The sequence below is a fragment of the Lepidochelys kempii genome, chromosome 18 (genome assembly GCF_965140285.1).
Source record: "Lepidochelys kempii isolate rLepKem1 chromosome 18, rLepKem1.hap1, whole genome shotgun sequence".
Lineage (NCBI taxonomy): Eukaryota > Metazoa > Chordata > Testudines > Cheloniidae > Lepidochelys > Lepidochelys kempii.
This window is the reverse complement of record NC_136397.1, coordinates 24,659,868-24,682,742: the sequence shown is the minus strand read 5'-3', so window position 1 is coordinate 24,682,742 and position 22,875 is coordinate 24,659,868. Positions and strand designations below refer to the sequence as shown.

General features: G+C 43.0%; 1 protein-coding gene across 16 annotated transcripts in view; it reads right to left on the bottom strand.

The window, feature by feature from the left end:
- The window catches only part of CAMTA1 (calmodulin binding transcription activator 1), a 950,491-nt gene that overhangs the window by 14,189 nt on the left and 913,427 nt on the right, over nt 1-22,875 (bottom strand). For 5 of the 16 annotated variants that reach the window (XM_073316814.2, XM_073316811.2, XM_073316812.2 and 2 more), the window contains 7 exons: nt 22,648-22,856; nt 19,065-19,311; nt 18,447-18,518; nt 17,080-17,100; nt 13,626-13,819; nt 12,784-12,858; nt 8,289-8,319 (listed from right to left, as the gene is read on the bottom strand). In XM_073316814.2, coding sequence (XP_073172915.2) covers nt 8,289-8,319; nt 12,784-12,858; nt 13,626-13,819; nt 17,080-17,100; nt 18,447-18,518; nt 19,065-19,311; nt 22,648-22,856 — 849 coding nt within the window. The remainder of the gene's footprint in view (nt 1-8,288; nt 8,320-12,783; nt 12,859-13,625; nt 13,820-17,079; nt 17,101-18,446; nt 18,519-19,064; nt 19,312-22,647; nt 22,857-22,875) is intronic. The other 11 variants (XM_073316808.2, XM_073316822.2, XM_073316813.2 and 8 more) reach the window with 8 other exon arrangements.

The window sequence follows — 22,875 nt, the reverse complement described above, 5'->3', positions numbered from 1 at the left end:
CTGCTATGGAGATAAAAAGCTTCCATGAGACTCTAAATGGCTTGGTCCTGTCCGAGTAAAAAGACAGTGCTTTCCTAACATCGAGGGTGTGCATCATAGCCTCAAAAGCATTGGCGTGTGGTTTAGGGGAGAAGGTTAGTACATGTATCGGTTGATTGATGTGGAAGAAGGAATGTATTTTGGAAAGGAATTTGGGATGGGTACTTAGCGTTACTTTATCTTTATAAAAGATGGTATATGGTGGGTCTGCCATAAGCGCTCTGATTTCTCCCACTCCTCTGGCTGATATGATTGCTATTAGAAACACCACCTTCATGGAGAGGTGTAGTAGGGAGCAGTTTGCTAGAGGTTCGAAGGGTTTAAGCATGAGGACTGTTTAAGGACCAAGTTTAAGTTCCAGGGTTGCGTAGGCGGTCTCACATCCGGATAAAGGGTTTGGATGCCCTTAAGGAATTGTTTTGTGATTGGGTGAGCAAAGATTGTAGTGTTGCCGATTTTTTGGTGAAAGGTAAAGATAGCCGCAAGATCAGTTAAGATGTACCTTAACTGAGCTGAGGGATAGAGCGGACTGTTTCAATTCTAAGAGGTAGTCAAGTACAATTAGAAGAGGTGTAGATGTTGTGATGGTTTGTCTAGCAGCACACCATGAAGTAAATCTTTTCCAGTTATGGAGATAAGTGTTACATGGAGTCTGTTTCCTGCTGTGTAGTAGCCCCTGCTGGACCTGTTCAGAGCAAACTAGCTCCTCATTAGAGAGCCATGGAGGAGCCAGGCCTTCAGATGTAGCATCCCTATGTTGGAATTGGCCCTCCCGTTGTGTCAGATGATCAGTCTGAAGAGGGAGTGTGATAGTGATACATGCCGACATCTATGTAATTTACAGATACCACACTTGTCTCGGCCATGTGGGGGCTATTAAGATGACCTTGGCCCTGTTGGTCCTTATTTTCCATATTACTCTGGGTAGTAATGGTATCAGCGGGAATGCATATAGAAGGTCTGTGTTCCAGCTGATCATGACTGCGTCCCCCATTGATTATTTCCCCAGACAGGCTCAGGAGCAGAATTTGGGGCATTTTGTGTTGCAAGCCGTCACGAATAGGTCCATTTGCCCCTAGTTGGAGGAAATGTTCTACCTCTTGCATAACGAGGGGTCCCTGAAGAGGGACGGGGAGGGCTGGGTGAAGAGGGGGGTATAAGACAGGAAAGGAATGGTATAGCCCAATCTGATGACTTCCAGGGCCAATTTGTCTGTGGCGATAACCACCCAATTGGGATAGAATGGGAGCAAACAGTCTCCAAAAAGCTGGATGGATGGTGTAAGTGCTGAAACGGGTGAGAGGTCTTCCTGACCGTCAACCAAGACTTCAAATTTGCTTATTGGAGGAAGTAGGTGGAGATGCCGCTGGTGGTGGAGGGCATCATCGTTGTGGTCTCTGCCTCTGTCTTTGCTGTTGATCATATGGTCTTTGGTGTTGCTGTGTGTAGGACGGGTATCTAGGTTGTTGATATGGTTGTCTCCTTCTTGTGGCAGGTGTATGGATGCCCAGGGACCGGAGGATGGCCCGTGAATCCTTCGTGGTGTGCAGCACTTAATTGGTTTTGGCTGCGAACAGTTTTTCTCCATCAAAATGGAAATCTTCGACAGTATTTTGTATCTCCCGTGGGAATGACGAAGAATTGAACCATGACAACAGCGCATGACTAAAGCTGTAGCCGTGGCCATGTCAGCAGCATCCAGTGTGGCCTATAGAGCCGTGCGCGAAATCATCTCTCCTTCGGAGACCAGACATTTGAATTGTTGTCGCTTTTCCTCAGGAATGTCATTAATAAATTCCATAAATTTGCCATAATTCCTGTGGTCATATTTGGCAAGTAAAGCTGCGTAATTCGCCACCCGAAATTGTAGTGTAGAAGAAAGAGTATACCTTGTGGCCAAATAGCTCCAGCATCTTACTCTCCTTATCAGAAGGAGTGGACCTAAAGTGTTGTTGTTTGCTCCTTTGATTGGCCGCTTTCACTACCAGCAAGTTGGGTACTGAGTGTGAAAAGAGGACCCGAGATCCCTTGTAGGGAACATAACATTTTTGGACCGCCCTCTTGCAGGTTGGGGGTATTGTGGCTGGAGTTTGCCACACCATCTTGGCAAGTTCCACGATGACCCCATTAATGGGCAAAGCTATCTTGAAGGAGACAGATATCTGTAAGATATCGGTTAACTCATGCTGAGTTTCCGACACTTCCTCCAGAGCAATATTAAGCTCGTTAGCCACTCTTTTGAACGGGTCCTGAAAGTGGGTAAAGTCTTATGCAGTGGTTGGTGGTGGAGACATAATAGCTTTGTCTGGTGAGGAAGAGGAATTATTATTGGTTGGTGAGGTGTCAGGAGCCGTGTTCTCTTCCTGTTGAATCATGGGCTCCCTCCCGTATGTCCACCGCTAAAGCCTCCGAAGGTGTAGGAGAGAGTCTGGTGTCTTCCCTATGTGGACTGTGGTACCTGCTATGGTGCCTTCTATAGGAACCCCAGGGACTCCAGTATGGCCAGTGACCGGGGAAGTGTGTGGTTTTTGGAGGGGGGTGAGAGAACCTGGATTTGTGCAGGAAATGGCCCACCTTGATTATCATACACATTGTGAAGAGAGTGGTCACTTTGGATGGGCTATTACCAGCAGGAGAGTGAGTTTGTGTGTGGGGGGGCGGAGGGTGAGAAAACCTGGATTTGTGCTGGAAATGGCCCAACTTGATGATCACTTTAGATAAGCTATTACCAGCAGGAGAGTGAGTTTGTGTGTGTATGGGGGTGGGGGGGTTAGAAAACCTGGATTTGTGCTGGAAATGGCCCACCTTGATTATCATGCACATTGTAGGGAGAGTGGTCACTTTGGATAAGCTGTTACCAGCAGGAGAGTGAGTTTGTGTGTGTGGTTTTTGGAGGGGGGTGAGGGAGTGAGAGAACCTGGATTTGTGCAGGAAATGGCCCACCTTGATTATCATACACACTGTGAAGAGAGTGGTCACTTTGGATGGGCTATTACCAGCAGGAGAGTGAGTTTGTGGGGGGGGGCGGGGGGGCGGGGCGGAGGGTGAGAAAACCTGGATTTGTGCTGGAAATGGCCCAACTTGATGATCACTTTAGATAAGCTATTACCAGCAGGACAGTGGGGTGGGAGGAGGTATTGTTTCATGATCTCTGTGTGTATATAATGTCTTCTGCAGTTTCCACGGTATGCATCCGATGAAGTGAGCTGTAGCTCACGAAAGCTCATGCTCAAATAAATTGGTTAGTCTCTAAGGTGCCACAAGTACCCCTTTTCTTTTTGCGAATACAGACTAACACAGCTGTTACTCTGAAACCTGACCGGGGAAGGGCACTGGTGGTTCCATCCATGGGTGACCATACCAAGGTGGTAGATCATGAGAATAGGAGGACTGTGGTGGTCCAGCAATAATCAGGGTCCTGATCAGGGAAGAATGGAGAACAGTGATGGTATCGGAGAGAGCTGCTGGTGCAGTACCGTGGGCCCCGGTGAGACATCGGTGCCTAATAGAGGGGATTCTGGAGCTGGGAAGACCACCAAATCTTTATGATGCAGGAAACGGAATGGTGCTGAGAGCATCAGTTCCAAGGAGCAGGGTGCCGATCGGAGCGGTTGTGCAGTGTGCTGAGGTGAAGTGTGGTGGGGCTGTCGCATTAGGCACATTAGCCTGCAGCATGGGATTAGGAGCGGTTGTCAGTACCCTCTCCTTTGGCGCTGCTGACGGTGCTGCTGTGTGGAGGCAGGCAACTTGGAGACACTAGCGTCGCACCTGAGTGGTTGGTGCCGAAGGTGCCCGGAGTGCCCTATGTGCTGAGTCACGGAGTGGCTGGCACCGATGAGAGCAATTTGGTCAGCAACCATTTTACAGTGGTCTGTTCTCTGTGAGGTGAGGAAGCTGGCCGCTTTTCCACCATTTTATTTGTCCTTAGAGTATGTAGGCCAGTGATGGGAGCTGCGGGAAGCAGCAGGCTGCAGGGACATGCTGGCTGCCACTTCCCGCAGCTCCCAGTGGCCAGGAATGGTGAACCACAGCCACTGGTAGCTGCGGGGGGCCGTGCCTGTGGACGGTCAACACCAGCAAAATGTCTCGCCGCCCGCAATCAGATTACTCTGACGGGCCACAGATTGCCCACCACTGATCTAGGTGGTGAGGAAACTGGTGACCTTTGGCAAGATGACAACTCTGGTCCAGGGTCAGAGGCTGGTTTGAGGGACTTTTCCATTAGGATGAGTGTAAATCTCAGGTCTTTATCTTTTTGTGCCCTAGCTTTCAGTTTATTACAATGGGCATACTTCTGGGGAATGTGAGATTCCCCCAGACAAATGGACACATTGAGCATGTCCATTTGAGATAGGCATTGCCCTCTCTGCACGTTGTGCATCTTTTAAAACCTGGCGAACCAGGCATTTTCCTAGCTACTTCTAACTAAGCTACAGGATATAATTTTTCTTTTTCTGAAACAGGACGAAAGGGTAACAATTGAAACTTAACGCATCTAAACTAACCTAATTTACCAATTTAAACTACTATCTATTTGAAAAAATGAAGGTTTTCAATGGGACTCTGAGCTATGTGTCAGGCTGGGGACGGCTGAGAAGGAATGGAGGAGTCTGGGTCGCGCACACACTACTGAGGTGCCAATGGTCCGTTACAGGCACCGTGAGTGCCCGACCCGTACGGGCACTGCTGTAAAACTCTCTGAGCAAAGGCGCAGAGACACACCTTCACCTGTAGTGGAGCACCCACAGGGACATCTCGCAAAGAAGAAACCTAACATACATTCTCCTATAGAGTCCTCTCAGCAGACTCTCTTAAGAGTGCAGACCATGCAAGATGTATCGGTTGTAGGTAATCTTGAGACTGCAGCATGCATGTATTCTTTTAGGAGTCCTGTTCTTGGATAGAAAGGCATGTTGGCACAATTTCTTTGTTCTCTCCTCTATTCCTAATGTGTGCTTTTCTGTTTCATGCTTTTCTGTTCAGCTTTGAACCTGACTGGCTCATTCTGAGACATTAAAGTGTAAGTCTCATTTTATTATTTCTAGAATAATGAAATTCTTAACATTTACTCACTTCTGCTACAAATCCAGTACTTTTGTTCTGTGTTACCTGCGTGCACAGCTGGGAAGCTGGAAAGAAATCTTTCAGAGCTTCACAGCCTGTCCTACAGGAAGCAGTGCAGTTTGCATGAGAGCCCCTTATGCATTCTGCAATAGTTGAGCAAGTGAATTTAGCAGGTAACCTGTGCTGCTTCTTGTCTGTAGGTGAAGGGAAAGGGCAGAAGGTGACAAGCGAAGCAGCAGAGGACTGGAGCGGTAACTGATAACTGTATGGGGGGACAGGGAAGTTAAAGAGCAATTCATTGAAGAGGATGAAGACTGAAGGGCAGCAGCAAAACTGTGATGGTAGGAGAGGAGTTTGGAGGGGAAGCAGCATAACTTTTTGAATAATGAATTGTTAATTTGCAATTATGCTCATCTTCAGTGCAGTCTCATAACACAGGTCTTTGTGGCAAACAACACACCGATATATAGCTACAAACACCTGCACAGGCCCAACACCTACCAGCCCCATGACTACTAACTCAGTTAAACAGACATTAATATGAAAGATGGAAAGTCCTCCATTTAATCCAGGACAGCGTATTGGCAAGAAACAGCATGTCCCAGCTAGTAGGATTCCCATTAGGGTACTGTCTCTGGACCCTTTTCTAGGTGCCTGATAAATCTAGAAACCTCTTCACTTCCCACCACTGGGAGGAAGGGTAAAGCCACCTTCCTGTCTCTTCCCAAACTCCAACTTTTGGATTCTTTTCTCCTAAGTTTTCTGTTTCTCTGAAAAGTATTGAGCAACTTCAGAAACACAGATGCAGTGTTTAGTTGCAGTTGGGAGAGGGGAAAAGAGTCTCCTTTCCTTAGCCTCTCCCACTACTGCTCAGCAAGAGCCTTCAGAAGCAGCACAGGGAAACTGACAAGCTTGTAATCAAGCATGCTGGTAGCTGTTCAGAAAACCATCAAGCAGCAGTGACACTGTGAGGAGACTGGGAATCAGGATGCCTCTGTTCTGTTCTGAGCTCTGGAAGGGTGTGTATAGAGAACAGAGGATTAGGGGTCTGAATCTCACTGCCCTGCACCAAGTGCAGTCGTTTACACCCATGTAAAGTGAATATAAAATGATGCTATTCTGATCTGTAACATTTTACACCAATGCAACACACAATCAGGCCTTAGAAGGCAGGATTCTTGGATTCTGTTCCCAGCCCTAATGAGAGGATGGCGTGCCTTGTGCTTTGCCTTAGTCTCTCCTATTGAGCACATGAAAAGGAAATGATTTTATTTTCCAGAGAGAAAGTGAGACCAACTTCTGGTTTGCGCGCGCGCACACACACACAAGGGGGGGGGGGGCAATTTAAATATATTTCTGCATTAAGAAAAAAAGGTCATCACTTTTACTTATTATTTATCCTTGCAATTGATGAATGCTGATATATTGAAAATAAATGCGTCGTTCTAAAAACAATTTGATTTCTCCTTTTCAGTATGAATAGCTCAGGCTTAATGTTTTCAAAGGGGCTGTGGGGAGCTAGACACCCAACTCATGTCTGAAAATCCCAGCCTCAGTCTGCAGAGAGCATTAGAATAGCAAATAACAATGGACTAATAATCCTTTAGTAAGGGAGTATGGCAGGGAAAAGGCTATACTAATTCTGCATGCTTTCTCTAATTAGTCTGCAAGATGTGTAAAGCACTTCACTGTGAACTGGACTTCATTTCCTAAAAATAAACCAAATTGTGCTGGAGGATAGCTTTGCAGAATATCTGTATCTGTTAAACTGTCTGTGAATGGCAGCAAAATTCTCCTTCCTTTATCAAGGCATCACATCAGAGAAGTCAGACTCAGAGAAATGGCACAATGAAGGGATTTGGGTCCACCTGTGTTTAGAACTCCATTTCATAGGATTCTTACTTCAGATTTCATGAGGTAAGAAATCAAGTGACTCTTCCTATAAATGTGAATGAAAAGACATTTGCAAGAAGAATTGGTGCCAGAAGTCTCCGAATTCTGCAAAAATTGCAATAACTATATTGTTTTTTGTTAGGATCAATAAGTAAGCCAATAAGAGACAAGGCCACACCAGACTCAGTAATAGCGGGCAGAAGTTAGGGTTAATTCACAAAAATTAAACTTGCAACTGGTAGAGAGCAATTTACAGTGATATTTAGTTTATAAGATGTGTGTGTGCAACTGTCTAATCTCCCCACTAGACATTTACAAAATATGAGCACTGCAGCTTTTTGCCTAAGAAAAATAGCCTTTGTCCTCTGCATTGTCAAACATGAGAACTGAGCTTTCTTGCTGGGTGCTTTTACACACACATTGTTTGAAAGCAGACTCCCCCGCATTACAGGAACATAATGACTGTTGCTCTTCCACTGTGGTAACAAATCTCGGCCTCATTTTTGCCCTTTCACGGACAGCACCCAGTTTGTTGTATTGCTGGGTTGATGAAAATTTCTGTCCCTGCGTAGGGGACCTGTACAACTGCAGCTCTCTTATTCAGATAATTGTAATACCACCAGCTTCTCCCTTCTATTTTCACTTCTTTCTCATGTTAAATATCAGCTGAGAAAGGAAAAAACCTGCGAGCTGGCTCTGGCAGGGCAGCCAGGTGTGTAACTTACCTAATACTGCTTCCTAGGAAAAGGAAAACTAAAGCTTAACCATTTTAGGAAATAGCGAGGAGAGCTCCTTTTTGTCCCTACAGCTCAGTCAGAAAATACAAAAGGAAACCCATCTAGTGTAGGCTAAAACAATTTAGGAGCTCACTGAGATTATGCTAAAATCTAATATTAATGCTGCAACATTTTAATTACGAAGGAAGTCATTACCCATTTAGCATGTGCCAGTGCAGACCCATTCAAGTTTAAAAATCTGTTAACCAAAAAAATCTGGATACTGTAAAGTTCCCACCAATACCACTTTCTAAGCATGCCCAGTGATGGATATAAAAGTCCTTTTTTTCACTTATTCATGCATTTGTAACATCTACTGCAGAGTTCTATCCTGTTGTGAAAAGCAGCAGTGTTAGTAATTGCAATAGGGTTAGTTTATACAGTATTTTGTTTCATATAATTAATGGATGTGAAACTTACTGGCATATCTAGGCTGCAGCCCCATGCAAGCAAGCAGAAAGCAAAATATTTAAAATGGAATAGAGAGAGAAACTGGCTAGCAGGCAGCTAACTCACCCTTTTGTACAGCCTATGGTCCACCAGAGGGCTTCAGATAGCAAAACAATACCAAAGAGCTATTAGCATACACATGGCATCAAAGAAACCTTACAATAGTTTCACTTCAATGGAGGGAAGACAAAGTATTTCTATTTGCCTGGAGAGAGAAGGGCCCACTCCCCAGATGCTGCCTGTGTGATTCCCTCTCTTCACCAGGCAGCAGCAGATCAGGGTTCAGAACATTTTAGGACAGTAAAGTGCAATACAAAGTAAAATGAAGACAGATAGTTATTCTGGTGGCATTTCCAGCCCCAACCTATCTTCCCTTGCATGATAGGCTGTTTTCTATCTCAGTCCTAATTTCACTGGCTAAAACAGGACTATAATCCAGATGATAATCACAGCCTAGCAATACTATAGAGCTACCTAACAGAAGATAAAATTTTAAATATAAACTGAAGGAAAAGAAAGGAAATAGAATGTTAGTTTACTGAAAGCTGACTGTGTGGATTGCAAGTGGGTGTCGATTCAGCTAAATCAAGCCCAGTTAGAACTGACATTGGTTCCACCTTTCCCTGTAGCTCTAAATCAATATTATTTACGAACAATTGACTAGCTGAGGATAGTTGGTGAATCATTAAATATGCAAACCTTTAATTCTGATCTCACACAGGGACACTGTGCTGGAGGGCAGATCAACAAGCAAAAGGTACTACTGCAACCTTTACACTTAAAACTAAGAGTCAGTCACTCACTGGCTACCAGGCCTGGGTATTATCCACATTCAGAACTATTCAGCTGTGGATCTCTTGAAAGACCTGTTCTGTCTCATGCTCTGTAATAAACACTTTCAAGGTAAGACATGCTGATACCATGATATGGTAGCATAAATGTTTTTCTTCACATTCCTGAGGATATGTAACAGATGGACAAATAGATATTTTTCCAAGATCTATAGTAATCTCTGCATCTCCTATCTTAAGAGTTACTGTCGCAGATGAGTGTACAGAATCTGTTAATGAGGGTATTTTTGTCTACAGGATGTCTGCCCATATTCATATGCATATATCTTAGCAGAGATGAGCCTCAGCTCCAAAAATCCTGCCTTCATCCAACAATGCACACTTAATTGAAATTCACATTTCTCTCTATCCTATGCAATGTTCATGTATCAGTTACCAAGGTAACCAAACCAACTGTAAGTCTCTCTCATGAACTGACCCAATGGCATCTGAACTGCAGTAAGTGAAAATTCATGACACTCCTTTAACACACTGGGTCAGATCCTCAGCTGGTATAAATCAGCTTTGCCCCATTGAAGATCTGAGCCAATGAGTAGATCTAAAACCACGAGAGGTACCTTAGAGCTGTTTTTTGGATCTGGACAGAAAGGAACTTTTCATAATTTACTTAAACAGATTTAGACAAAATATCAGTCAGATGGTTACCAGGAGAAAGCCCAAGAAAAGAGCTTAACTGAATCTTGCATAAAGGGAACAGAATAATCTCTTAGCAAGAATTATTTCCAGGATCCACTTCCAATATCTAGATGTGGCCAACAGAACTAGGTTAAAGCAAATTTTAAAAATGCAGAATTAGCAAATGTTCACTCACAAGTTACACGTTTAAAAACTTCTGCAGCTGAAGGATTCACTGGCTTTACACTTAGTTTGATGGGTCTGTGCCAAGGTCTGGCTTTCTTTCGCTGTTCTGCTGTTTTTCCCTCCCCTCCATTAGCTGATAGGTCTATTTCTAATAAGTCTCACTTTCCTTATGCTGCTAAGCTCTCTCTCTGTTCCTTTCTCTCTATGGTATTCATAGTGCATCAGTCATCACAGTATCTTGCGTGCTGATGCGAATTTTCAGAGGCAAAAGAAGTAGCTCCATCATGTCATTTTAGAGAGCCAGAAACGCCACTAGTCACATTTCCCACCCCACCACCCAGAACATCCAGAGCAGTAAGTGAAGTCTAGACTTCAGAATGTGCTAGCTCACCCCCTGCAATTGTCACTGGAGCTAGGAGCCTTCTCCTGTTGGTGTGCTCACTTTTACATTTCCAAGGGAATAAAATCCAATTTACTCTAATAATTTTACTAAAAAATCTGGATACATTCCCAAATTCAACACAAAAAATACCCAACATCCCCACTGTGCCGTTCTTTGTGTGACCTTTTCAGACCACGGTTTTTATGCGGAATCCTTATGCTGCTTCACTGAGTAATGAGATTTTGAAACTTTTGTTTGTAATTTTCTCCAATGCCAGGATGCCTCTAAGTAAAACTCTTTTGTAAATGATAAGATTAGTAATAAGGAAATATCAGTGTTAAACCTTTGCAATTGCCCAAGTAAAGCACATGCACATTCTGCAGTAGAAACACGTACATAGCACACAAAGGATGTGGGCATATTTTCAGTTTAGAAGGGGAAGCATGGTAATTTGGGAAATATGATCAGCTCTTCCTTGGAAATGAGAGTCAAGAATTTCTTTTTGTTTAATTCCAGCCAAGAATTAGGGATTAATTCCAAAACAACCCTGATTTCTTGCAAAGCAGTGCATTACCCTCTGAGCTCAGAGAAGGAATTGCTCTCAAGATGGTACATGAGTACAGAGCAGTGAGCTACAGCCAAAGTGCCTGAGGCAGGAAGAGATTTATTCTCTGGGTCACAGTTAATTTCCCTCCCCTCCTTGCTTCCCCCCCCCCCCGTTTAAAAGCAACCAAGACCTAATTCCCTCTGTCTCTACACAGCTATAGTGACCCCACCTGACCAGGTATTGCAAGGAATTAAGCCAGAGACATAGGAAAGGTCTACTCCTTCATGGGCTTGAGGTACATATGAACACGCAGAGCCCTACTTTAAGGAAACGAGCAAATAAGGAGAGGCTGACAGAAGGAGAAGGGTCAAGGACAAGAGAAGCTGCCAAAATTGCACATTAGATAGGCCAAGGAAGAGACTGGCCTATTGAAAAGCCTGGGAATGGTGGTGTAGTCCAAGTATTTGGCTCACTGGTGGGAGATTCTGCACTATGGCTAATTTTAGGGGACCTTTTTTGTATGTGCAACTATGTTTATGGGGGTGTCAAAAGTTAGCCAAATACAAGAGTCCCCGGCAGCTCTGCTCCACTGGCCATAGGCAAGGGAGCACAGTACTTCAATGTGGACTGCCCTGCCTTCTAAGAGATCTGAGGGGCTCTACCGTTTCTGAGTTCTGTACCTGTTCTATGTGGGGGTAGACCTGTATGGAGAATGATCAGATGAACCTTTGAGTTCACCTCTGCCTGCCCTGTTGTAGTGAGGGACAAGCCAGCCATACTCTGACAAAATGCTGTGTCAATGTCAAGAGCACTTGGCGCTAGTTTAGAAACCTAGAGTAGTCCCTCTTTTGGGCTGCATCTGCTGCTTGCCATGTGAACCTGCAGGGCAAGTTGTCTGCCCACTGCTAGGGCTACGCCAGCCTCATCCCAGTCTGTATCTCTGACCTCATACAAAGATGACTATTTCTAAACCTTTTACCAAAATACTAGTAACACGATGTGCTTCCCTCCGTTTCAGAGCTTAGTTTGCTGAACCAGCATTGGCCTAAACTAAACATACTTTGGTTTGACTAGCTTCAAGTATTTTACCTTGTCTTACTAGATGAGATAAGTGTGTGGTTATTATGGAGAAGACATATGCTGAAAGAGCTGAATTCATTTCTACTAGTCAAGACAATGTTATGGCTGACAAGTTAATCACAAACAAGATCCTTTCATTAAGTAATGAAAGCAAGTCACCTGAACACAGTACAGCACTGTTATGGGAGCTCCAGCTGCCACATGTTGCAGGCAAACAATTGAATCAGTGTTGTCCTGAGTTCCTGGTACTGTTAGGAGACCCTTCTTGCCTTGTGTATTTATTCTCCAATTTAAAGTTTATTTAGACATGTGGCATGGCTGACATTTGCACTGACTTGTTTGCTGTTGAGTCTCTCCCCTCCTAGAGGGCTGTGGGGCTCAACTTATCTAGATTATAAACAGAGTCACCCATTGTGACTCCACTAAATGTATACCTGTGTCTTGATGCTTCCAAGGTATAGTGGATGCTGTGACATGCTGCACTACGAGGCTAAGGTGCAATGAAAAGTCTGTGAAGCAGTTAGGATATAATCTATGTAGCGAAAAAAAAAATCATTCAGCTGAACTCTCCTCCAGAGACCCCCCAAGCCCAACTGCACTAAAGCCAACTTCAGTAAAGTAAGGAGTATAACTAAGAGTTTCTTTGTTCTTCTTCCACTCATCACAGCCTTAGCTTCTTTTACCGTATCTGCAATGCAGCTAAATGTCTTAGTGACAGTCCCAATCTAGAGATTTTTTTCCTAGTGTTTTTTGTAAGCAGCTGGGCTTTGTTACTTGATGTTGCGAGTGATTTGCAGTGATTCTGTTCTATTTAAGTTCTTATACTGCACCCACCGCAATGCTCTGGGGATGGCCTAGGACTGATAGGTAAGGAAAATCCATATAAAAGTGATGTCATACCTGTGGCGGCAGCGTCGTAAAAACCGCATGATCTTGCGAGCAGCTTGATCCTGCTTTTTGGTGAGCAGACTGCTTCTAAACACAAACAAAGGAACATCAGGTCATGGGCAGTATTGAGGAAAAAGAGTACTAAATGGGAGAATAATCATTCTATGTGGACTGTGCATTTCTCACCTGGCTCTCCTGTAAAATGTGGCACAGTCCAGGGCTGCGTTAGATACCAATATACAAACAGTATAAGCCCTTAAGAACCTCACACGCTACCTCTATTACATTTTCCTCTGCCTCATCTCATTTGTGTAGTTGGAGAGTAAGATTCTTATGACCTGTCCCTTTTTTTACTGTTCCTTAAATGCTCCTTTGATGTGTATATCATCTCTTTAATTTTAAAACTGATTTTTATGCATTGCTGGTGATGCTGTCTTGAGTCCCTAAGATGCTTATTAATTTGCTTTCTGTATGAGGCCATTCACAATCTGAGATGAGAGAATAAACTGAGTGAACTGTTCTTTCTAACCCAGACTTATGGAGGAACCTCAAAGCCAGCAGAACTAGCATGCATGCTGCTATGGAGATCTCCATTCAGGAATCAGGATGCTGCTCTCATTTCAAAAGCAGCGTCATTCAGTTTTATTTATTTTTTGCTTTGGGCTTTTCACTTGTAATGCCAGTGTCCATGATTCACAAACTGCATCGACAGGAATATCTAGGTTGTTCCTGCACTTCAGTTCTTGCACGACAGCTCAGTTTGCCTGAGAGCCTTCTTTCCTCTACATGCTAACTTAGCTCTCCTCCTCTCTTTCTTCCAAGAGTAAATTTTCAGCCCTTTACCACAGACCCACCTAAGTTTCTGTTGTACAATGGCAGCTGCTCGATTTTTTTGTCTTCTCTTCCCACATTCTTTGTAGCTGCGATAGTACTGCTGGATCAGCACTGCGGCTCGTCGGCTCTGCTGGAATTTTTTCTGTTCATAATAGCTTCTGAATTTGCTCTGGATAAGGATGGCAGCTTGTGTCATCTTTTTATAAAGTGCATACTGCAAGGGAGACAAAGAGAGGCTAAGGCATTCCAGCAGGAAGCAGGCTTCCAAGACTCTCGCCCCACTGCAATGTGATGGGGGAGGATACACTCTGTTCTCGCTGCTATGAATAGAGACCAAACTTAGTATTTCTTCACTGACTGGAAACTGTCTGAAATATGGCCCTGTGACAAACGGGTGCAGTTGTAGGGTTGATCATAGAATATCAGGGTTGGAAGGGACCTCAGGAGGTCATCTAGTCCAACCCCCTGCTCAAAGCAGGACCAATCCCCAATTAAATCATCCCAGCCAGGGCTTTGTCAAGCCTGACCTTAAAAACTTCTAAGGAAGGAGATTCTACCACCTCCCTAGGTAACGAATTCCAGTGTTTCACCACCCTCCTAGTGAAAAAAAGTTTTTCCTAATATCCAACCTAAACCTCCCCCACTGCAACTTGAGACCATTACTCCTTGATGCTAGGGTCTAGTCTAAACTAGAAAAATTAGTACCTAAAGTACAACCTCTGCCAGCAATGGTGCAGTTGTGCTGCGGGGTTTTTTTAATTTATATTTCTAATTGGTAACAATGGTGTAAGTACTAATGTAGACATGGCACAGATGTTTTAACTTTTGAGCCATGAACATGTGTTCTGATCTTGTGTCCAGTCTACAGTCGTAAGTACTTCTATTTCTAGTGCACATACATTCTAGTACAAAAGTAAGCCAACTGCAGAGGAACTGGTATTTACTTTTAACAGGTACAGCAACATTCACCATTACAAGATGCCAAATGCCATGAGATAAAGGTCTCTGGTTCTTCTACACACACAGCTGTTGCTGTGTCAAGACTTGCACAAACAAGAGGGGACTATGTCTAGCTAGCAGACTAATGAAAAAACAACGTAACATACTATATACAAAGTGCTGATAAATGCACAAAGTAAGTATGTTGAAAAAAACATTTTGTCTCTAAAAGTGAGATTTTATAACTGAGAAGTATTAAACAGATCATTTAAAAAGTATTTTGCTTTTCAATGTTCATGCCATTTGTAGTTCACACTGGTCAGGCAATGAAGACAATATTTGGGTTGTTCATACTGTTTACGTCCAAATGAAAACAGTAGTATCAGAAATTACGTCATTCAAAATATTAAGAATCATTTGTATTAAACCAAGCCTAATGTTGGGCCTAAACTATTGGAGGGTACCCCTTTAATCATTATAAATGAGAGTGATTTTTCTGTGTTTTATAAAGTTATAATCACCATGCACTGGATTTGCAAATTTGCACTACTGCTCACATACACTAAAAATCCCCCTCCAGTACTGGGTTATTTCCAGACCAGCAATCTTTTATGCCTCTAACCTTCCATCTGTAAAACTTAACCAATGAAGTGCTTTTCATTAGGGTCCTTCTACCTTCTGAGACATGCCTGAACAAGTCATGTGCTCTATTTCTGGCTAGTTCCTGTGTGAAAGATTGCTAAACATGGGCAGAATGCTCCTCATTCAGAACCTCATGGATTAGCTCCCTGCACTGAACACAGCCCAACATCAATGGCCTGGATCTATTAATTGAAAATGGGAGTTGTACACTGCCCTCAGCTATTGCATTCTGTTGAGTAGATTTCTATAATAAGGTTTACCTTGCATAATAAAAGACACATATTACTTAGCCTTCTGCAGAGCAGTCAGTAAAGAGGAGAGGAAGCAACTCTCTAAAAGCAAGAATCTCTCTTAAATTTTCTCCCTTCAAAATAACCAGTGTAAGACAGCCCTCCCTGGTACATGGAAGTCATCTGCATTCAGGAATATTTAAAATTGCACACGATTTACTTTCTAAGTGGTAAATGCAGATATGGACTGCATCCATCTGGACTGATATGTGAAGTCCACATTTAGCACTCTGAACTGATGTGTAGAGCAGACTTCTACTGTGTGCTGGTCTTCTTGTGAAGAGTATGTCATAAAGTGTTAAATATCCCCAGACAGTTTGCCAGACTTTGACTCACTGCTCATCTAATTACAGGAGAGATGTGACACATGGGCAGCAGCCACGTCTCTAAATCTGACAGTTATATATCATACTTCAGAGAGTTCCCTCTTCTTAAAAACAAATAAACAAACCCATCATATCATTATGGAGTAACACCAACATTTACCAAATTTAACTCTTTGGAACTGAAGCAGTTGTTGGTTGCTGGTACATTTTGTTGTCATTTTTTTATTTTCGGGGGGTGGGGGGATGTTAAATAAACTCTTACAATAATTAGATGAACCAAGGTTTGGTTTTAAATTAGCTATTTCAGGCTGGTGGGAGCTGGGAGAACAAGGGAAACAGTAATTAGCTTCAGTCAAGTAAGTGTCTCCAGCCAATCTAGGCGCATGATGACAGCCACGTTCACCTTCCTTGACAAAATAGTGCTTTGGCCCAATATGAAGTCTTTGGTGAGGGAGGAAGCTGGGGGTGGAAGAACAGTTCTAAGAGGACACACCCATCTTCATATTACATTAAGTCTCCTCCGGAAGAACAACATGCACTCTTATGTCCTAGGTACCCTGACAGCATTGGAAAACGCCGAACTGATACCGATCACTGCCATGGTCAGGGTGCTGCACAGGTAGGAGACAGGCTTTTACAGTCACAGCATATTGTCACAGGACAATTCTAACAGGACACTGACTGAATTAGCAGTAACACACAAGTTGCACTGTAATTGGGAATTCAGTGCACAGGTTTTTAAAGATGAAAATTAAAAATACTCATGGATACAGACAGAGCATTGATATCACAGTCTGTGTGGATGTTCAGAGCAATATTCCCTCATGTTGTCCGTGACCATGGAGGCAAATAACGGAACCTAATAGATCTCAGCAGCACGGGCAGCAATTTAATGACCCAGAGCACTGCGGACAGTAAAGGTTCTGGTTGCTCATAAAGATAATACTAAGAACAGCTATAGAGCAAAATTTTTCTTCATTAAGAGGTAGCACTGACGCAGTCCCCTCATCTCAGCCCTTCACTGCTCGGTAAGTGTATTTAGAAATATTAATTGTGCTTCTATATTAACATGCGTTGTGTTTCTGGTAACACAGCCCATCTCTGTCTTACAATAGGGATTTGTGTTTGTCGCAGACCAGTCTAGCTGACAGATACATTCACTGCTGGGCATTATCAAATCATTTAATTGAATACTAGGTTTTCCTGGTTTGTACTGAATGTGAAAGTTTGTAACTCAAAGGGAACAGTTTCCAAGGCAGTGTTTGTTGATTCATTACCTTCAAGGCTATCCAAGTAAGCTTAGGGGAAAAACAGAAAATATAAGGTTAATGTTAGATCTGCAAATAAAGGACTGAGAAACAAAAACCAAACACCCAAAAGAAATGGCTCCAGGACCCAAGACCAACCTTCTGGAGCAATATTTGAAAGGGAATTCACACTAGGATTATACGACGCATCACTCCAGAGAAAACCTGGATTTGTGCTGGAAATGGCCCACCTGATGATCACTTTAGATAAGCTATTACCAGCAGGACAGTGGGGTGGGAGGAGGTATTGTTTCATATTCTCTGTGTATATATAAAGCCTGCTGCAGTTTCCACGATATGCATCTGAGGAAGTGAGCTGTAGCTCACGAAAGCTTATGCTCTAATAAATTGGTTAGTCTCTAAGGTGCCACAAGTACTCCTTTTCTTTTCACTCCAGAATGTCACTCTACGGTTTCCCAAATAAATGTTGCTAATTAAAAGTTATGTAATGGCCTCTCTTCAATATTGTCATCCTAGATGTCAATCTGTCTGAGCTGGGGAGAGAAGTGTGTTTGAACTGTTGCTAATAGGCTCCCCATTGTTCCCATTTAAAAAAAAAAAAAATCTTATTTCTGGGTCTGAGACCTCAGCCTAAAACTTGGCTCCAGACAAAAGTGTGCTGAAAGGTTTCAGTCCTGGGACAAATTATATCAAGTGAAAAACTGGATTTTTCATATTTTAAAAACTTGACATGTGGTGTTTTCCCCCTTCTCCCCCCACAGTCCAGCTCGTCTTAAGCACAAAACCATCTTAAATTTCACAATGATATTTGGAAAGCAATTAGTCAGAAGTACAATGTAATCACTTTGATAAATAATAATATATTAATATACATGTAAATATGAAGTACAGCTTGTTCCTCGGTCCAAATGTGCAACTATAGACACACAGTTGCTCTAGTTTCAGACCAGCTCATCACTAGGGTGTTAAGAGATAAATTGCAAGACTATTTGATAGCAAACCAGGGAAAATACAGAAATTAAAATGACAGTTTTCAGAGTAGCAGCCGTGTTAGTCTGTATTCGCGAAAAGGAGTACTTGTGGCACTTTAGAGCTTATGCGCTAATAAATTTGTTAGTCTTTAAGGTGCCACAAGTACGCCTTTTCTTTTTGAGAAATTAAAATGTTCTCAAGGAAACATCTTGTGAGATTAGACTTACAATGTGATTTTTCTCTCCTTTTGAGCTTAATCATAACACAATCTGCATATTTATCACTGCATATTGAAAAGCACACTTTGGAGGTTCTCTCTTTGGGCCAGTTCCCAATATATGTAGAATCTGCTGCCAGTATTCACAGGTGCACATTATCTCACAGAAACTCAATTCTTCACTTACCTGTTTGTATTTTCTGTAACAACGCTGAATGACAGCAGCAGCCACTTCCTGCTGTTCTCGGAGAGGACGGCCCTGTAACGAAATGTGAAGAAGTTATGAGTCAGCATAAATCGCACTGAACAAACAGGAGAGAGGATGAGAGGTAATGGCTCTCTGCAGCCTGAGTATGACCCCCGGTTCCCACTTACCATCACAGCATCCTCTTTTTCAGTTCTAGCCAGCGGTCTCTAAAGAAGGGGTTTCTATTAGTAATTATGAAGATGACAGAACACCCTCCCCAATCTACCAACAATGAGTTTGACAGTTTGCAGGAGAGGATGAAAACAGGCATCTGAACAAAGACTTCCATGTGTACTTTCCTGCTATGCTTTGTGGATTGCCATACTGTTGCAGAGGAAGCACTGCACATGCTAAAATCTGGACTTATCTCCCTTTTTATGCTAGCTTGTTAGACAAATTTCAGCAGCATGAAAGTCCCAAGGTAAGAATTAGCAGGGTTACACAAGACACACTGGGAGAATTATTTTATCTAAGAAATATATAGTCTACATTCGATTTTCTAATGGATTCTACTTCCACACGCCCATGGCAAAGAAGTGGGATGCTCCTGCTACTTACCTTGTATTTCCTGAACACAGTCTGGACAAGTTTGGCAGCTTCATAGAGTTCTCTTTGCTCATGATCAGACAGAGTTAACTGTGCAAACTCATTCTCTACCCTTTCGCTGGTGGATGCACTCAGAAATTCTGACCAATCTGCTGCTGAAGGAAGGCTGGGTTTCTCAAAAGCTATTTCACTGATTGGTGAGCCTACTGGGCTCAAGCTGGTGTTTGAAGAAGGGGTCAGGGGTTCACTATATAGACTTCTGAAATAAGAGGCACAAAAAGAACACTAGGTCATAGAGAAGCAGGACTGGCATGACTAGTAGCTTACTACATTTTTATGTAATAAAAGGGCAAAGTTACCTCTTCAAATGATGCTGCACAACCCAAAGCCCCATGAGGTCCATGTCCTGTGACATGCTGAATATGCACCTGGCTGCAGTGGAATTTGCAGGTTGAACACTGGCTTTGGGATTCTGTTTCATGATCTGAGATATTTTTGCCTCCCCCACCTTTTACAAGACTCATGTGTATGATGGTTTCACCTCCATCTTTAAAAGGCACAGAGCCAAATTAATCTCTGGTGTAACTCCACTGATTTCTCCCAAGAATGGATTTAGCTCACAGTGAACTAAATGCTCCACATATATTACAGTGTAATTTCTCTGTTCTTTCTAATCATAATTTTGTCATTATAAAAAGGTTTGTGTGAAAGGATTTTTCAAAACAAACAACAAATTTGTCTCTCCTGAAACACTTAAAAAGGAGTTGATCTTTCCACCCTGAGCAGAGCAAGCATCTAGCCTGGGCCAATTTACTTTTTCTCCTAAATTTAGATTTGGTACCAAAGCTGGAAAGGTTTTCTCCACCCATCATCTAATGCACAGCATTCTGGGAATTCAATGTCTCAATTCTATCTTGAATTCTGATATTTGTTTGCCATGAACTCACCATGTGAACAGCACAACTGCTTCAGCCCTTTCCATGCAACTGGGCCATAACCAGAGCAAGCAAGTGGGGCAGTTGCCCAGGGTGCAAAGCTGTGGGGGGCAGAAAAATGGGGCAGAGACATGCCAAAATAATCCTGGCAGGGGGTACAAATGTGCTTGCATGCCCTGGATGATAAAATGTCTAGTTACAGCTCTGCCATGCAGATATAACCGTGCCCAAACACAGAGTGCGCATCTGGGAAAAATTAAAGAGCTCAGTTTGTTCCAGTAACTTGATTTCTAGTTTTTAATCTCAGAAATATTTGTGGATCAGTCAGAGATACAAATGCAGAGGCTGATGAATTCAGAGGCAGAAGCTCTCAGAGGTGGCTGACCTTCTATCATTTTAAATAGCCCTGTGGTCTCCTGGGAACTGGGCATCTCTAAAATAAGTGGAAGTTAATTTCTTTGCTGTTCAGATAGGGACTGTTACATTCAGATTAGGATTTAACAACAGACTAAAATCCATTTTAATCTTTTTGAATGATCCTGAGTTTCTGACTATAGTGCTGTGAAATGAGTTTCATTAGGGCTGCCTTGTCTTCCATTTCTCCGTGCTGCTGGAGGCCCCAAGCTTCATGGCCTAGTTACACTCTGCACTGCGATCCAACTTCAGAACCCCATGTTACTCCACATCCTTTTATAATAAAAGGAAAGAATTCCAGCAGCTCCCAAAGGGGAATGTCATAGGACATAAGAAATTGGTTAAAATGAGACAGGCGTGCAACTCTTATGGGATGTTACAGGATGGTCTAACGCTGCTCACTTCTCCCTTTCTGATGCAAACAGCAAGGGGTAAGGGATTAATGTTGCCTTGCTTTCCCAACAGAAGTCTTCCCATAGACCTCTAACAAGACACAAAAATTCTCATGACATCTGCAGCAGTTGAGTTAATCTTCAGCATGTGAAATTAAGACAGAAGTTACTATTTAGAACAGACTCTGCAGAAGTTATCTGCAAAATCAGCGTGTGGATTAATATTGCTAATAGTCATAACCTGACAATTATGGCTGGGTCAGATCTGGAGGATTCTGTGGGTGAATCCATCAGCATTTTTAAAACACTTGTCACTAGGCACTTGCCATGGATTACAGATAAGACACTAAAACCCTCCATCCTACTTTTGCTTTGGCACTTGGCTTCTGCCTTTGTGACCAGTGCTGGGGTTTATCTTCTGATCCATACTTTGGGGAAATGCTTTCTTTCCCCTTTCCTACCAGCCCTAGTGAGGGGAGGTGAGCTTTGCAGTATAACATGAAGTTAAAAGGAACTCTTCCTAACATTCTCTGGGATGTCATCCAAGAGCGTTCCCATACTCAGTACCATAAAAACGGGCATTCCAGTCATTCCCATCTATCTTTTCACTTCCTACTCCAGAACCTCTAGGACCTTGGGGTCCCTTTTCCTCATCTTTCACATTCTGAATTTTCCTCCAGGAACTGTGGATAGAGCCGCACATGGAACAAGCTGTGACTTCTGGACAACACTGCTGGGTGCAGGTCTGTGTGTGATTTTGGGGGAACAGCAGCAGCAGCTGGGCAGGGTGCCAGTGCAGAGGAGTCCTAATGAGAGAGACTAATTGAGCCTATGTTAGAAATCCACAAGTGCTTATTTACTTGAACAGAGACTAGACTGGAAAGGACATCCCAGGCACTAGGACTGACAAGCCCCTGACTCTCAGTTTGACTACCCCATGGTCGAAACAGGAACCATTATTGCTCACTTTGAACTATTCTGAGTAGAACCTCAGAGTTACGAGTTTGTAATTCTGAAATATTCGTAACTCTGAAAACATAACATTATGGTGGTTCTTTCAAAAGTTTACAACTGAACATTGACTTAACACAGCTTTGAAACTTTACTATGCCGAAGAAAAATACTGCTTTCCATTTATTTTTTAATAGTTTATGTTTAACACAGCACTGTACTATATTTGCTTTTTTTTGTCTCTGCTGCTGCCTGATTATGTACTTATGGTTCCAAATGAGGTGTGTGGTTGACTGCTCAGTTTGTAACTCTGGTATTCGTAACTCTGAGGTTCTACTCTATAGCTGTTTAAACCTCTGAACCTAGTGTATTTGCAACCTTTCCCCTTTCCTGCCAGCCCCAGTAAAAACATTCCCTTAGCCATGTGCCTAAGTGGTTACTGGGGCCCACCATATCTAGCCCCTACAAGGCCTACCTGCTGGAGCACCTACAGCGGTTGCCTCTGAGACATAGTTTGCCAGGCACGCTATTGGTATCCTAGCAGTCGGGGTACAGAATAACACCAATAATTACAGATGTAGAGCCAAACAGATTCTGTTGTTTAACCAGCTGAACTTTCCTCGTGGTCTCAAACAAGAATCTGTTGGTCTGAAAGGGTCTGTTTTATAGCAGGGGTTTGCACTTTTCCGTCAATTTACAGTTGTACCTAACAAAGGAAAGCATGAAGGCAGTTGCTTATATTGCTTGATGTTTGTATGTGCGAGACCAAGTGTCAGTCCTAGAATTACCTGCATTAAACCCAATTAAAAAGCAAAACCAAAAGGTCAAAGCACACACACACACACACACACAAAATATCAGACCAGCAAATCTGTAGTGAAACAGGGACATGTCCAAACCTGCCTTGTGGTTAGTGTTGCTGACCTTATCTGTGCAGCACTTGGTATATGATCAACGTCAGCGAGGTAACTGGCCAGCCAGCTCATCGTAGTGTTAATGGCAGCACTGTCTGTCCTCTCCACCAGCGGTGACTCCATTGGCACAAAATTCTCCTGCTTGATCCTGTCAGGCGTTGCTTCAATGATGTGCTCTGCAAGTGTCATCATGTTCACCTGGGAAGGGGCAGACAAA